The 17,471-nt window shown below is 29.1% G+C and overlaps 4 protein-coding genes across 4 annotated transcripts; 1 reads left to right on the top strand and 3 right to left on the bottom strand.

Moving 5' to 3' along the window:
• Positions 1-3,468: 3,468 nt before the first annotated feature.
• Positions 3,469-4,133, bottom strand: OCT59_024198 (uncharacterized protein; the record flags this gene model as incomplete). Its single annotated transcript, XM_066135260.1, has 2 exons — positions 3,469-3,752; positions 3,866-4,133. One exon carries the CDS (start codon positions 4,131-4,133, stop codon positions 3,876-3,878), a length of 258 nt encoding a protein of 85 aa, XP_065991301.1. The 3' UTR covers positions 3,469-3,752; positions 3,866-3,875.
• Positions 4,134-4,155: 22 nt separating this feature from the next.
• On the bottom strand, positions 4,156-9,371 carry OCT59_024197 (uncharacterized protein; the record flags this gene model as incomplete). Its single annotated transcript, XM_025308276.2, has 7 exons — positions 4,156-7,818; positions 7,911-8,160; positions 8,235-8,493; positions 8,601-8,674; positions 8,803-8,829; positions 9,040-9,243; positions 9,352-9,371. The coding sequence occupies 7 exons, from the start codon at positions 9,369-9,371 to the stop codon at positions 4,156-4,158; spliced, it is 4,497 nt and encodes a 1,498-aa protein (XP_025181787.2).
• A 4,090-nt stretch (positions 9,372-13,461) lies between these two features.
• OCT59_024196 (uncharacterized protein) lies at positions 13,462-13,668 on the bottom strand (the record flags this gene model as incomplete). The annotated part of the gene is made up of 1 exon (XM_025331818.2): positions 13,462-13,668. The coding sequence occupies one exon, from the start codon at positions 13,666-13,668 to the stop codon at positions 13,462-13,464; it is 207 nt and encodes a 68-aa protein (XP_025181785.2).
• Positions 13,669-15,683: 2,015 nt separating this feature from the next.
• OCT59_024195 (uncharacterized protein) lies at positions 15,684-17,471 on the top strand (the record flags this gene model as incomplete). Its single annotated transcript, XM_066135259.1, has 2 exons — positions 15,684-16,254; positions 17,353-17,471. 2 exons carry the CDS (start codon positions 15,684-15,686, stop codon positions 17,469-17,471), a joined length of 690 nt encoding a protein of 229 aa, XP_065991300.1.

The raw sequence follows: 17,471 nt of genomic DNA, 5'->3' as shown, positions 1-17,471 counted from the left end.
GTTTTTTAATAAACTTTTCTCATTCAAATTTTAAAATTTTAGATCATTAGTTTACAGTATTTATTTTTATAAAAATTTAAATACATTGCCCTAAAATAATGATAGTTAAATTTTTACCTATTTTATTATATATACTTACTTTTGTAATTAAACATAATCGTAAGAAGACATTTTCGATCTAACATACCTATTAATAATGGAAGCACATTGAGACTTACCTCGAACCTTCTATTTTTCAACGGATTTTCTTTTTATTAATTACAACAAATTATAGCCAATGAAAAAAATGAATAAATTTGGCAAGAAATTTATTAATCAGAATTTTTTTATTTATAATATAATAATTGAAATACTTTATTTATTATTATCTATAAAATTATCCTGATTTTCTATTCCATCTATTATAAAATGTATAGTCCTCTTTTTTTTTCAATAAGATCCATTTGATAGGTTTTTTTTTTTTGATAACTGAAGGTCCCATATGTAAAAATGAACACTACATATTTTTAAAACCCTTATAAGTATTATTTTTACTAAGACCTTTTTAACTAAAATTTTAATGATCGTATCTTTTTTTCAAAATTAGAATTTACAAAATCATCATAAAATGCAACTATATAGTGAGATATTGAGAAGTTCTTTTACAAAAAGAAGAATAAAGACATGAATATTTGAATTTATAAAAACACTTTTTAGAGAAAATAAATTAAAAATAGGAAACGATTTCCAATTTTATTTGAATTTTTTTGAGTCAACTTTTTTTTATTATGAAATAAATTAAAAATGGTATGTGATTAGTTAGCCGAAAAACGGAGCCTAATTCCTGATTGCCGATCATCCGGACCCGGTTTAATCGCAGAAAATCCCTTGGAATTCCACGACGATCCACGCCTGAGCCGGGTCCGGATCACGTTGCGGCTAGTTATTTTTCGACTTACTACACTATTATGGTGATTAACAAAGAAAAAATTTCATCTATACTAATAACTATTAAATCTAATCCCAATTTCTCATTTCAATGTATTTTATCAATTCCTCATAATAAATCTCCTGTTGCGTGTTTTAAATAATCCTACCTTTGTTAAAACCTTTACAAAGGTCATAAATACCATTTTTGACATTTTTGACAATTTATTTGACCTGGGCTAATATCAAATCTCACCCATGGTGAGGAATAATTTTTTTTAAAAAAAAGTTAATCCCTAACCAAAAAAAAAATAATTGTTTTTGTCTCGAAAAAAAAATCAAAAAAAACCTGTTTTTTTTAAAAAAAAAAATAACTATTTTTTTTTGGTTACTATCTATGGTTGTGGAATGATAAGAAAAGAAGGAGAAAAAGGACAAAAGAAATAAAAGAAAAAGAAAGAAAAAATAATAAAAAAGAAAATAAAAATACACTTACATCTACAAATAAATTTTAATATGAACAAAGAATTATTAAATGTCCCGAGAGTAGTCTGAAAAAGATATTAAATTTCGAGAGAATTAAAAATCTAATATTACTATATTAGTAATTCTAAGATTAATAAATTGAGCTTTTACTTTTAGTTCAGACGATTCACCATATTCTTCTCGCCTCCCTTCTAATGCTGCTAAAGTATCTTCCACACCATCCACTGGAGACACTGGAGAGTGGAGACACTGGTAACACTTGCGACACTACCATGTCTCTCACCGTTACTGAACTCAAATGTGTTTGTAAACGATCAACATTATCCTCCTGTCGGTGTTTCTGATCTTGTATGTGTAAGAATGTGACATTAATGCGAGTATACAGTATATATTGTATACTAAAAGGTAAGGTACTATTAATAATATACAGGTACGAATGGACATGATACTAATCATACTAATAATTTAATTATTAATTTAATATTTTAATTCGTGATTCGTCCAAGAAACAGTGAAAATTTTCTATAATTTGGAATCCATAAAGACTCGAGTGGTAGACAGTGTTGTTATTATATTCATTTTCATGGGCGGGAAAGATACTAGAAAATGCGCTTGGAATCCAAATGTTCTTTATACCCTCATGGAATAACTATTAGACAGGTGAGCCGGCCACATTCCCCCGAAAATATATATGAATTTTCTCCGCTTCTTAAATGAATCACGAATTAAATATTGATGTTACGATTTGATAACAACTATGATAGATTTTAAAACAATTAAAATCGAATAATAATAGTAATTGCATATCACAAATCACAATTATCGCTGATTATAATATGATGCTTTGTTGATTAAAATTCTCTTTCTCACGATATTTCTCTTTAATATTTTCTTCTCTATTACTTTTTCTATTTTTCTATTACATAATTCAAATTTAGATAGTAATCTTTAAATGCGTAATATCAATTTTTTTTTTTAAATAGAAACGCGTTTTATTAATTATTTAAATTTATAAAAAATTAGATAATTATTTAAAACCAGAGCTTAGAAAATCTAATCCCTATAACTAAGTATTCAAAACATATATACAAAAAAAAAAATAACTACACTAATATTACCTAATAACAATAAAAACCTAATAATTAATACATTTTGATCGTTAAATCCCATCTATTACTAATACGAGATCCTTCCGTTATCGTTCCTATTAATCTATTTAACGTTACCTTTTAATATTTTGGCTGATTTTATTTTTTTCTATTTTTTTTAATTTTTCTTCTGTTTTTTGTTTTCTTTTTCCTTATCTAACGCTAAATCATCATCCGTTCTGCTTTTCCTTTATCGTAGATCTATCTTCTGTATATCATCTTTGCGCTCATTTCATCACATCTAGGTATCCAGGTTCTTTTTTTGAATTCATCGTAAACGAAATTCCATAAATTTTTGATTACGGCCTTTTCTTCTTTTTTATTCGTTAATTTATTAAAGTTGTCATTATATACTCCTCTTAAAATTTCCCATATTCAGCTTTTTCCTCTCAGAACTATCGAAGGTTGTTCTAATATTCAAAATTATAATTTCTTAAAATTTTAATTTCATCGTGTTGATTTTTATCTTCTAGTTGTCTTTCGAATCTATATATTGATTCTTGTGTAATTTCATCGATCGTAGACTCGTTCGCTTCGCATAGCCAAATATGTTCCCAATTTTCTTTCTCGTTCTTTTCGCATCTTTTACATAAATCACTTTCTATTTTATTCGTGTTTCTTTTAAGTAGAGTATCGTAGGCCGGTAATTCTTTAAGTAAATTTTATTCGATACGATCTATCTCTCGTATCTTTTTGGTTACATTGTCTTTGAGTAAAATTAATACGATTACTGACAAATTCCAAAGTCGATTGCCAATCTTTTTATTCCAAATTCAAATACTAATAGTGCTTCTTCTACTATGTCAATTTGATGATTTATCGTTCCTATGATTTTTTTATCATTTAGTATTCCTCTCGCTTTTTTCTTTATCTCCACCAATTTTTTATATTCTTGATCATTATAAATGCATAATATCAATCAAAATTTGTATACAGCAAATAAAGTAAATTCGGCAATTTTATTATATAGTTCGTAAATTACAATAAAAATCTCAATTAACTGCTTTATCACAAATATAAAAATATCAAGATTTCAAACTATTTGAAAGTAATAAATTATAATTATTTTTCGTTTTATAAACTGTTTATCCTTACTTTTAGTTGGGTGACTTCAGCTTCGTCTTTAATTATCAGTTGGACGCTTGTGTAAATTTTATGATATTACAGGTATGAATGATCCTTTGTATATGTAATTTCGTATCATACCTGTAACTTTAGTAGAAGTAATATATACAGTATTACGGACAGAACAGGTACGATACGATTAGTAAATGAATTATCATACCGGCAAATTAGTGATCATAACTGTAAATAAACAACCATACCGTAACGGTATCAACAAATCGTAACGTAACTATTTAAATAATACCGCATTAATGCACGTTTTTCACGTTCACTGGTCGTACTTGTTACGCTTGCTGCATCATCGCTATCGGGTGAACTACGTCCATATGAACTTTGTCGCATATGATATGCTGCTGTTATATCTTTGGTACCTCGTCGTGCCATACTGCTTTGTGATCTTCGCTTATCACCGCTGCTAAAATATCCACTATCACGTGGACAATCGCCAAATTCTAAGTGGAAACCCATGCTTGTTGAACAACTTTGTCGACTATGCAAGAATTGTTGACCCATCACAAAGCGAACTTCGTCGTGAACTTGAAAGTTGAACACCAGCTCTGGCGCGTTCTAAATGTTGATCACTGGATCTAGTACGTTCCAAAGGTTGACCAATGGACCTTGTACGTTCTAAAGGTTGACTATTGAGTGATCTTGTGCGTTCTAAAGGTTGACTATTAAGTGATCTTGTACGTTCTAAAGGAGAAATATTCTCATCTTTTGGTGTTGATGATGTAGATAGTGTAGATGGTGTAGATGGACCATCAGATGGTCTCTTTAATCTTCGACCACTTAAACTCCTTCTCTTTACATTATTATTGTTATCACCACTAGATTCACTATTTCCAGAATCTTTTCTTCTTGGATTTGTTGGAACGTCCGGCGTCGTTTCATTAGTTTGTTCGAGTACTTTTTCACGTGGTTGAAGATTTAACCAACCGGGAGGTATTGGCGGTCTTGAAAAATTTGCTCTATTCTTACCAGTATTCACTGAACTTGCAGATAATGAATTGCATCTTGATAATGATCCCATTTGACCAGAAGTTCCTGATATTTCAGCTTCGACTTCTGCATAAGCTTGATCTAATTTATGATCAAATAAAGAAATGGCATTGGAAGTACTATTTTCATTATCATCCATCTGCAATTCTCTCTTTTCCGTTGATGGACTTAGTGATCTTCCACCGAGACGTAAAGCTTCTTCAAGTTCTCTGTTTTTCTTTTCGAATTCACTTGTTGTAAGAACTGCAGCTCTTCGCATGGCCAATAAAGTTTTTCTTAATTCCATAATTATCTTTTCTTGTTGTTCTAAGGTCATTTGTCGAGAATAATCTCCAGTTCGAAGATCAATAATATCCTTAAAGAAGGATTCTAATATTGTATACCTTTCAAATTCATCCAAATTTCGTAGAATGCGAACAGCAACGTCATATGATGCTTTAGGTGTGGCATTTTCTGGTAAGATGAAAGAAAGTTTCTTTTCAATTTTACTAGACTTGATACTATTCTTTCGTGATTTATCTTCAGATTCTTTGCTATTTTCAGCAGATTTTTCTTCTTGTTTGGCGGCAATACTTGATTGTAAAGAATGAATCTTAGCATTAATATAAGCAATTTCCGAGGTGATCATCTCAATCTTATCATCTAATGCTTGAACATCTCCTCCTAACTCATTTCCAACTTCACTAGTAATTATTTTTTCACGTTCTTCAAGTAATTCATTCTTCTCTTCTTGTAAATTATTTCTATTAACGATCCATTCATCCATCATTGTCAATGTTTGACGACCACTAATATATTTATAGATTGCTTCATTAAGAAGTTTTTTCTTATCATAACCACTGGCAAATACTTCATCATAGATAGGACTAAAATCATCGGAGGATCGTCTCGATTCCTTTCTGTTATCATCATTAGATATTGATTGTCGTTTGTGATTACGGATAGCCTTGGTGATTGACTTTGGAGTAGTGGTTCGTTTGAGTAAGGCCATAACTGATTTAAGTTTACTATTTGTTTGTAAAACTTCTTTCTGTCTCTTTTCAAGCATGATTTTTTGCATTTCACTAGTTCTTTCAAAACGTTTCTTTTGTTCTTGAGCAGATTTTCCTTTACGACGAAGATTTTGAATTTCACGTTGATTATGTTCAGTCATTTCACGGACTCGTTTAGCTTCATCCTTCATACGCTTCATCATTTGCATCTTTTCACTTTTTAGTTGTTCAATTTGAGCACGCATACTCTTGAGTATTGTTTCATTTCGATCCCTTGATGTGGTATTAGATTGAGTAGCTTCATTATATTTTCTACGAAGTTCACCAATTTCTTGGATTAAACGTTTCATCTTGTGTTCATAACGAGTTTTAAGTTCGGCAAGGATTGAATTCTTATCACGAGTACTAACGCCAGTACTAGCATTTTGAGCACGTTTAATAGCAGCATTTCTTTCTTGTTGTAAGGTAATTAAAGCGTCTTGCATATCAGCCAATTTTTGTTCATATTGAGCTCTCATATTAATATATTCTTGTTCAGCACATTCCAATTGTGAAACGAGTTGTTCTTTAACAACCATATCAGCTTGAATTTGATGTAACATACGGGTAAGAGCAATAACATTTTGTTGTTGAGATGAGCAATCAGTGCTATCTTGAGAATATTCAGTTGAACCAGGAGAAATTGGTCGATCGGAGAAACTAACAGAACGACTTGAATTTGAAGTACGACGAGTAGGTTGTGGTGGTTGTGGATTAGATTCTTGCCATTCTGGTGCTTCAATGGTTTGAATTTCACTGAAAGATACACTGCTTAATCTTCTTTTTTCTTTTTGATGATTGGAAATCATTTGATCAATATAACTCTCACTCTTAGTTCTCCTAGTTGATGAAGGTTGTTTTATTAATTGATTCTTTATTATCATGTAACTTTGTCTAAATTGTTCCTTGGCCTTTTGAAGCTTATCTCTTGTCTTGCTACGCCTTCTCAATTTTCGAGTAAATTTGAATGATTCACTATCAACATTTTCACCATCTTCACCATCTTCTTCAATATTTTCTTCGACTTCTTCATATGGTGTGAATAAGGATTTAGCTTCTTCCAAACTTTGATCATTTACGACATGTTCAAGTTGATGATGAGATGAGGAAGGGCCAATAAGTGAAATTTTAGTAGTAGAAGTTTCATCAGAAACTGGGAAGTCAGCTCTTGTCTTACTTTTCTTCGAAGAACGTTTCTTCTTCTTTTTACCTTTCTTCTCACTATTCTCTTTATTATTATTATTCTCTTTATTATTATTATTCTCTTTATTATTATTATTATTATTATTATTATTATTATTATTATTATTATTATTATTATTATTATGATTATTATTATGATTATTAAAATTATGAATATCTTCATCAGATGAATATTTATGAGGATCGGAGAATTTGATATGACCTTTCTCTCTTCCTGTTGTTGTTCCAGCCAAAGAAGATTTACGTGAATGTTGAGAAGCTTGAGTAGCTAAAAGTTCAGAAATTTGATCTTTAAGATCTTTAATTTCTGATTCATAACCTTGAACGATACGATGAGTTTTAATCCTATGTTCACGATCAGCATCTGAAAGATCTTGATCATTAAAACTAATTTCCATTAAAAGAGAGTTCTTTTCAGCTTTTGTAGAGATAAGTTCTTGTTCAACACTTTGAAGTTTCATTTTTGTCATTCCTAATTCTCCTTTAAGAACCTTAATTTCTTCTTCATGTTTACGACTTGTTTCTTCATTACAACCACCAGCTCGTAAAGTTTGAATTTCCATCTTTAATCTACTTATTTGACCACGTAATTGATTTATTTCAATAGAATTACCACCATAACTTTCATTAACACTAACTTTATTCTTAATATTACGAGCACGATTAGCATATTTTAGTGTATTTAAGGTTTCCATAAAATTAGAATCAACTGGTGAAACACAAGCCAACATAAGAGTTTGACTATTACCACCAAGTGAATCTTGTAATAAACGTGTTAATTTTGAATCTCTATAAGGAATATGAGTGACCTTTCTTGATTCATCACCAAGAGCACTAATTACATTACCAAGGGCTAGTAAACTACCATTAATTGCTATTCCTTCTTTTGCTCTATCACCTACGGCGTTAGTTCTATTTAACTATTTATGTAAAAAAAAAAATTTATTAATATTTAAGAAAATAATCAAGAATATTAAGAAAGAAATATATATATATATATTAAATACATTACCCTTTCAGAACCAGCCAAATCTACGAAATGAAATTTTGAAATTATTTTTGATGTTAATGATTTTTGTTTACTCTTTCTTTTTGAAGCGGTTAAAGTTTCAGGTGGTGGAGCATCATTTTCTTTATTTTCTTCTAAATTTTCTACTCTTGTTTGTTTCAGTATTACGGAAAATATAGCGTGTGATCTTGAAGATTCCATATTCATATCTGTTGAAGCGACAGTTCGACACAGTGAACCCTTTTGTAATTGTCTAAAAAATTTTGATAAATTGATAAATTATATGTATATTTTATATAACATATTATAAACGTAATATAAACATACCCTAAGAGTTCAACTGGATCCGAAACTTGAACTTCTTTTATACCAGCCCAATATATTTGACTATTTACATCTTCTCTTATCATTAAATCACTCTTTCCTTTTTTATTATTTTCTCTACATGGTGGGTTTAGTAAGTCTATAAGATCTTCATTATATAATTCTAAGAATGATACATAAACTTCAAAATCAAAGGTAGGATTTTTTTCTTTTCGTTTGTTAAGGACGGCAAATAATTTACTTATAGCACGTGGAACGATACCTAATAATAAATGACGTCATTAACATATTAATCAACTTTTTTGATGATCATTTTAAAAAAATGATGCAAGGGAATATGTATAACAAACAAACAATGGAAATATGTACCTTGATTTTCGGGTGAAATATTTGAACCATCTAAAGCAGTACCCATACTATATGTTTTACCACTACCAGTTTGACTAAAAAAGTAGGGGGAAGGGTTAAAATAATAAAATTTTTAATAAATTGTTTCAAGTTATAAAAGTAAATAATAAATAAATAATTATGCAAACTAATTTAAATAATTATGTTCAAGTTATTTACTTACCCATATGCTAAAATTGTGACATTATAACTAAAATAATAAAATAAAAGAAAAAAAATAAATAATAAATAAATAAAATAAAAATTATAATGATTTAACAATGGTGTGATAAAAATAAGTGATATCAACAAAAAAAAATCCAAATTTGATAAAAAATTTTTTTTTGATATCTTGGAATATGTATTTGATTCTTCTTGCACGAGCGACGTGACGCCGAATTTTTTTTTCTTGTGTACTCACCCTTCCACAAATTTATCTATTAGCGGACTTACGCAATCTTGAAATACTTCTTCTTGTTCAGTATCCGATGGGAATACATAATCAAATGTAAATGATTTATCGGTTCCAATGAGTATTTGTGGTGCGTCAGGTATTATTGTTAAACATTCATTACAATTTTGTAGTGTTTCTTTGTTATTGAGTGGTCTTACTCTCAAAGCAACTCTAGAGAGGACGGCAGGGAGAAAAGGCGAATAAGAACGTGAAAGAAATAGGAATAAAGAATAAAAAGGTAAAGGAATTCTTTGATTTTTTTGATATATAGTTACTTACCGTACGGAAGTTGAGGTCATTTTTTTTCGTGTGTATGTATGTATATATTCGTTGAAAGTGTAAGAAAGAAAGAAAAAAAAGGAGAAAAAAAACGAATTCTTTTTTAAGAAGGGGTTTTTGTTTATAATACAAACGAAAATATATAAGATTCAAAAGATTCTTACAAAAAAGAAATATATATATATATATATATATATATATATGGATTTATTCAAAAATGAGAAGATGGAAGAAAAAAAGGATTTTAAGCAACTAATATATGCGTTTGGATTACAAAAAAAAAACTTTAAAAAAGATGATAAAATTCGTAATTATTTATTAAAAAAAGTAGAAAGCATATCTGATATGTAGTATATATATTAAATAAGAATTAATTTTACTTTCACACGGAGGTTTAATTTAATTTTCATATCGGCGGATTATTACCCTAACAGATGTTAATTTATTTTTGTTACACAAAGCATTCATAAGGCGTAGTAAAATTGGGGTTTGGGGACGAAACATTAAAAAAAAATTTATTTGGTTTTGCTATACAATAATTTGATAAATACTTCTTTTAAACAATAATTTCTGGAATTTTTTTTTGTAAAATTGAGTTTTACAACCAGTTTGAATGTAAAATTCCTATAATGTGTACAATTAGACAATTTTATAAAAATTATCAAAAAAATTTTTTAAACAATATTCATTGTGACTATATAAATTTTCTATTTACATTTTGTTTTATTAAAGCATACTTACTTTCTAATAATACACCTAAAATTACTATGGTTTTTCGCAAATGTAGATTTTTACTCATTATTCAGTCTATCAGGTATTACAAACACAATTTTGAGCAAACTTGAAGTAACCAAATCGGCCGATATGTTGTTCATCTCCGGTGAAATTCGTTAATAATTACGTAAATAAAATTTTTCACATGATAAATAGGACCCAGAAATATATATACAGGGGTAGGGTACACAGATGCATCGCCATCATAGTGGAGTGATTTGCGTACAATTAGTCATCAAGATTTCAAAATTTTAAAATTAGTTTGCATATTTTTGGCCTAAAATTTTGCTAATCTTATATATATGTAATATAATATTTAGTATTAATTGAAGGAACTTCTAAGAGTTGACTATTTTGAAAAATATTGTTGAAAAAATGGATAAATTTTTTTTTTTCACATTAGTATTTGATTTTATAAATACATGATAAAATAATTAATATTAATGTCTGATATTTTACTTGCAGGAATATCAGGTGTACTATTCATATAAAAAGTCTCTGCGTACAGCTCATAATAAAAAAAATTTTCGCCCCTGACCCCTATATATATATTTCTGGGTCCTTGATAAATGAATGGTTGATTTAACTTTAATGATAAGTTTTAATATTACATTTAAAATTTTTGTATAAATATTGTAAACAGAAAATTTTTTTATGAATTTTTCTTTTTCAAACATATAACAGTCATACAACAGATAATGTTTAATCAAATATTTTCAATAGTTTCTTTATTAAGGAAATTCTCTAATCTGGAAATCGAAAACTTTATTAATTTATGGAAAGAGAAGAAAATCTAGAGAATTTTTTTTTAAAAAAAATTTATTACGTCTATATAATTCATAAATTGAATTGTGTAATGTGAAACGACTGATGTGTAAGTTCCAGTGAGGTTTGTGTGGTTAATCCAATGCCAGTTAATGAAATTTTACCTTTTTCGGGTTGTTTTTATTTAAACCGAATTTTTTTTAAAAAAAAATATTTTTTAATTTTTCTTATTTCGATTTGGTTTTTTTTTTAGACCAAACTTTTTTAAAATCTTTTACAGTGTCTTTCTATGAAAAAAGTTGTATATATTCCAATAATAAATAATTATGTGGCTTATAATTCTTTTAATAAAAATACATTTCATGGTAATAGCTTGCAGGAGCATAAAAATAGCTCGGGCATGCAGTGTTGTCAAATGACACTAAAATTACATTGAAATGACATCAAATGACATTAAATGACATCGATTTTACTATGAAAAAGTATGAGAAATGACAAATGTCATTTGAAAAATGGGCAAATGACATGGCAATTTAACAAGCGGGCATGTGATTTTTGAGCATGTGATTTTGTTACAATGGCGCAGTTTGTGGCAACTGATCTATTTAAATATTTATCGCGTATTTAAGCTATTATTTAAGCTTCCTTTTCACGTCTGCATTACCAAATACCAAGAATACAATTTTTTAAAATGTTGGCTTATTTTCTTTACAATAGCTAAAACAAAACTTGCAGAAAATATGAAACCTGTAGAAATAAACCTAAATCACCAAGTAAGCAATAATATCAGTTCAACAAACTAAATTGTAATTGTTATTTTGACAGCCTAATTAGTGCTACCTTCTCCTCTAGAAGAGCAAAAACTAGTCTGTATTATAAAGTAGTAAGGAAGTCATATAGTCCTATTAATAAATTAGGTGAAGATGTTGAACATTACCAAAATAAGTGAACCATGCCATTAACATGGAAGGAGCATACTGATAGCACTTATTATTTACAATAATTTATTTTAAATTAATGTATTTTAATAAATTGAAATTGAATAAATTTTATTGTTAAATTAATATTACATTCTATTTTAATAAAAATATTTAATTTTATTAAGTTAAAAGAATTTGTTTTACTCTTATGAATTAACATCTATAAAATTTCATTATATTCTCAAGCAATCATCTTTGGAATGGAGTATCTTAGGGTAAGGAAAGTTAGTTTAGACTGAAGTACTTATCTTTGAAGATTAACATTGATATTGGAGTATCTTAAGGTTAGGGTAAGGAAAGTTGGTTTAGGCAGAAATACTTATCCTTGAAGATAACGTAGACATTGGAGTATCTTTAGAGTTAGGTAAGGAAGGTTAGTTTAGGCTGAAACTTTTACCTTTGGAGTTAGCGTTGACCTTAGGGTTTAAGTAAGGAAGTTAATTTAGCAATAGCTGCGTAGTGCAATTTCCATAGTTACACTTATCCACAGTCAAATCACATGAATCATATGCCTGAGCTTTTTTTGATGGTTATGCTGAGGGAGTTGCAATTCGGATTTATAAATTTCTGATTGACAGCGTTCATGTGAAGTACAATGTCAATACATGAATATTTTGATCAAACATATACTGAATGGAATATCAGAGAGTTTTTAAATGAATGTAACAAAGAACCTTTTCAGCAAAAAATTGATACATATTTAAAAAGCATTGAGAACATTGTTAGAAGTGATAAAGAAAAAAGAAGTAAAAAGGCACAGCATCTTTTTGATAGATATAAAAAGGCAAGTAAAAAATGTTTTTTGTTGGAATGTAACTTAGGAGTAAGTGGCATGATAGGGATCTTTTAGTTTTCCTTCATTCAAGTCTTTTAGTCAAGTCACAAAACCAGTTTTAGGATATAGGCAATCTTTTAGTTTGGCTGTATTCAAATCTTTTAATCAATCTGATTCTGGTCTTATTGGAGTGTAGGCAATCTTCTAGTTTGGCTGTATTCATGTTTTTTAGTCAACCTGATGGGATGTAAAAATCAGATAGGCAATTCAAATTCATATTTGCTAAGAATATTAATTCACCAATTCTTCTTTGCTAGAATATTTGGCCACCTGATTACCGACTTGCTAAAAATGGGAAAACAAAGTGTAAATTAAAAAAATGTGTAATATACCTGATATACCTTCAATAAATACAGTCCGGGATTTTACCATAAATGGAATCAATTTCAAGCACTTTGATTGGTAGTGATCTTACCATTTTTGTATATGCCGATCAAAGAATGTTAATCAGAATATTCTACAACTGACGCAATTTTATTGATTAATTTCAGCATCGTATATTCGATACTTTGATCATTCGAAATGATAAAATTTAGATAATTTTATTATTTTTTTCTAATTTATTGAAAAATATATTTTTTTCGTCTAAACTACATCTATATCATTTAATTCATTATCTACACTCTGCAAATTTCGTACCTCTTGTAATATGGTTAGCAATTCACTTTTCTTTTTAGATCCTATTCCATGGTACTGCTTGCGAATACTTTCACTCATTTGTTCTAAAAGAGATTCTACTTTACGCAAAATCTCTATTCATGTTATGTTGGATTCATCTGCCTGCATCATTGCTTCTTGTTGAGTTATTGGAATAGGCCAAAATGAGAGAACTGAACTTTTTTTGTAAAACACTTCAATAATATATTCTTGTCGTGCCTTTTTTACCAAATTACTAAAATTTTTCAACTGGTCACTCAATTTATTCTCTCCACCTAGACTTTTAAAATCTGTTTTTGTCTCCATTGGATTAAGAAAATTAAGCTTTCTTAAATAAACCTGAAATCTTTGACATTCTGTAATTGATTCAGAATGAGTTCTTGGAGAATTTGCTTGAACATAGTGGGATACCACATGCAATATAAATTATATTGCATGTGGTATCCCACTTATCCTAGATTATAGTATCACATGTAATCTAAATACCACATATAATCTAAATACCGCATATGATCTAATTAACACATATAATCTGAATACCTCATATGATCTAAATATCACATATAATCTGAATACCACATATGATCTAAATAATGTAATCTAATTACCACATATGATCTAAATGATGTGGTCTAAATACTACATATAATCTAACATTTTATTATTTCTTATATCGCTTTTACATTCTAGCTATATCTTTAAGCCTTTCTTGATATTCGTATTTTTGTGCTAATATACTTTTTATTACCACAATATAATCTAATTACCACACACATATAATCTAAATACCACGCTATTCTTCTTGTTTCTAAGTCATTTATTTGTTAAATTATACAATGGAGTTCTTGACCTTCTGTAGTTATTTGGATACCTGGTTTATATCGAGTACTGTGCCTCCTGCGCCTGATTGGGTGCTGGATTCTATATTGGAGTACTTACCTTTGCGCCTATTTGGTTGCCTTTCTAGATGTTGAAAAAAAGTGACGGGTGGCGCAGTAAATTTGCATTTAATTTCGGCTGACACTATGCTATAATTCCGGCTGATCTTTTGGGCATGTGATTTGAGGATCCAGCCTGGCGCCATGGAACTATCGTGGAACTGGCAGGGAACTGTCATGGAACTGGTGAGGAACTGGCAGGAAGCTAGAGTGGTTCTATTAATTCACCAGTTTCAGATCACTTATATTGCCAGCTTGGATGCCAAGTTACATGCCCAAAGATCTGGTCAAAATTGTGGAATAGTGTTGGCCGAAATTAAGCGAATCTATACTGCGCCTTACTGCGCCATAGTCACGTGATACTGTTCCGGTGACAGAACACCCTCACATAGTTACGGGCTAGTGACGGGGATGTTCTGGGAAAGTTTCTGGAACCCAATATATATGCATCTGTGCCACATATTTTTTGTATCCATATATTTCCGAAATCTTCCTAACACTCTCGAGCTCCAGTCTGGTGGACAGTTGGTTAGTAGAGAATTGGAGGTACAATATGTATTATCTTGGCCTGACCCATTTGATTACCAAAAAGTGCGCCATCATGCAACCTAATTATTGTCAGTACATGTATGCCTATTTCATGTCCGAAGTTGAAGATGCGATATGTATTATTGTGGCTGGCCCATCTATACCATACCCGAGTACATATCTAGAAAGATGAAGGCTTCTGCCAATATTTATATAATAGATTACGCAGTTACCTTCACTTTTAGATGTATATCCACTTGCCTTTCTTTTTCGATTCTCCATCTAAGTTTGCTATCGCTTCTTTTTTTCGCGTATTTGTCTATCCTAGATGTCATATATGCCCGAGCACATACTAGTGTTAGGGTAGCCTTCTGCCAATATTTTATATAATGATTACGCAGAAGTAGGGATGGGGGTTAATTAACCACGGTTAATTAACCATGGTTAATTAACCGTTAATTTTGTTAGTTATGATTGATTTAAAATGGTTAATTAACCGTTATTTATAATTAGCCAATCAAAATGCAGAATTTAAATCATGTGATTAAATGATAATCCATTATTTTGTTACACAATTAAATATTAATTAATATAAATATTGATTAAATCTATGATCTACATATTGCATGATCTTTTTTTTAAGATAAATTTTTTTTAAAAAAACACTTTTTTTTGCAAATTTATTGTTCATTATCATGGTAAAAAAAAAGGGAACTGTTTGGAAACATTGGACAATAATTACTGAAGCAGAAAGTAATGAAGAAAGTAGTAGGTCTAAGAAAAAAAAAAAAAACACATCCTTCTGTACGTTGTAATTATTGTTCTAAAGTTTTTGAACAAGGTACAGCTAAAAGAATGCAAGTTCATCTTAATGATAGTTGTCCTAGAGCTCCAGAAAGTGCAAAAACAAAGAAACAACAAATTCCTGAACTATTAGAAACTTCTGATGCTACTACTTCTACTTTTATTCCTACAGTAAAAACATCAAAAAAGCATTTAAAAAATACAACAATTGAGAATTTTGTTGATCGTATGAGTGAAGAAGAACAAGATACTCTTGAAATTTTACTAGCTCAAGCATTATTTGCTGCTGGAGTTCCTTTTTCTTTTCTTGAAAATAATTATGTTATTCAGTTTTTTCAACAATTACGTCCAGCATTCAAATTACCTAATCGAAGAAAACTTGCTGATGAATTACTTGATGATGTTTTTGATGAAGTTAAAGCTGAATGTAATGAACAAATTTTACAAGCTAAATCTCTTACAATGGTTTCAGATGGTTGGTCTAATATTAATCGAGAATCAGTTCAAAATTTTGTTATTTGTACTCCAAAACCATTATTCTTTGATGCTATTTATTCTGGTGAAGAATCTCATACAGCTAAATGGGTTGCAGATGAAATTATTAAACAAATGGAAATTGTTGGTATTAATAAATTTTTAGCAGTTATTACAGATACAGCTAGTGTAATGAAAGCAGCTTGGCGAATTATTGAAGATAGTTATCCAAGTATTGTTTGTTTAGGATGTAATTCTCATGTAATGAATCTTTTAATTAGTGATATTTTAAAGATTGATCAAATTAAATCTGTTGTTGAAAATGCAAAAAAGTTGGTCAATTATTTTAAGGCACATGTACAGGCAACAGCTAAATTGAAACGTATTCAAAAAGAAAATTATTCTAAAGAAATTGCATTGGTTTTACCAGCACTTACAAGATGGGGAATACATCTTGCTTGTTTTCAATCACTTCAAAATTCAAGAACAGCACTTGAACAGGCTTTAATGGATATAAGAATTCGTCAAAATATGGATTTAACTTTAAGAGCTCATATTTTATCAGATGAGTTTTGGGAAGATTTAGATATAATAACAAAAATTATGGAACCAATGGTTTCAGCATTAAAGTTATTTGAATCAGATATTTCAATTCTTTCAAATGTTTATTCATATTTCAAAGAAGTAATGAATCAAATTAATCAAATAGATTGTAATTTTTCTGATAAACTTCAAGAACTTATTGCAAAGCGATGGGAATATACTTATCATCCTATTATGATAACAGCTTATATGTTAGATCCACAATTTTTGGAAAAAAGTAAAAATGATGAAGTTGAATCTATTGGTTATGTAGAATTTACAACATTTGTAAATAAAAGATTTAATCAGGAAGAAGCAGTAGAATTATTTGCTGAATTGGTAAATTTTCGTAATAAAAATTCACCTTATGATAATGAAATTATTTGGAAATCTGCTAATATTCTTAATTCATCTTTATGGTGGCAATCATGGCCAACTAGTAAACTTCAACAACTGGCTATTAAAATTCTCTCAATTCCTACATCTTCTGCAGCTGCAGAAAGAAATTTTTCTACTTTTGGTTTTATTCATAATAAAATTCGAAATAGATTGAAAAATGAACGTGTTAAAAAATTAGTTTATATTTATGGAAATCTTCGAATGTGTAATAGACTTGTAAAAATACAAAAAAAGAAACAGATTAGTAATTTTAATGAAAATGAAGAAGATAGTAATAATAGTTCTGATAATGAAAATAAAGAAGATGATAATAATAATAGTTCTGATAATGATAGTATATTTGGATTTGAAGCAAATGTTATTAATTTAGATGATGAAGAATAA

This window comes from Rhizophagus irregularis, chromosome 4, assembly GCF_026210795.1.
Source record: "Rhizophagus irregularis chromosome 4, complete sequence".
NCBI lineage: Eukaryota > Fungi > Glomeromycota > Glomeromycetes > Glomerales > Glomeraceae > Rhizophagus > Rhizophagus irregularis.
The sequence above is the reverse complement of the archived record's forward strand: the minus strand, read 5'-3'. Positions and strand labels throughout refer to the sequence as shown.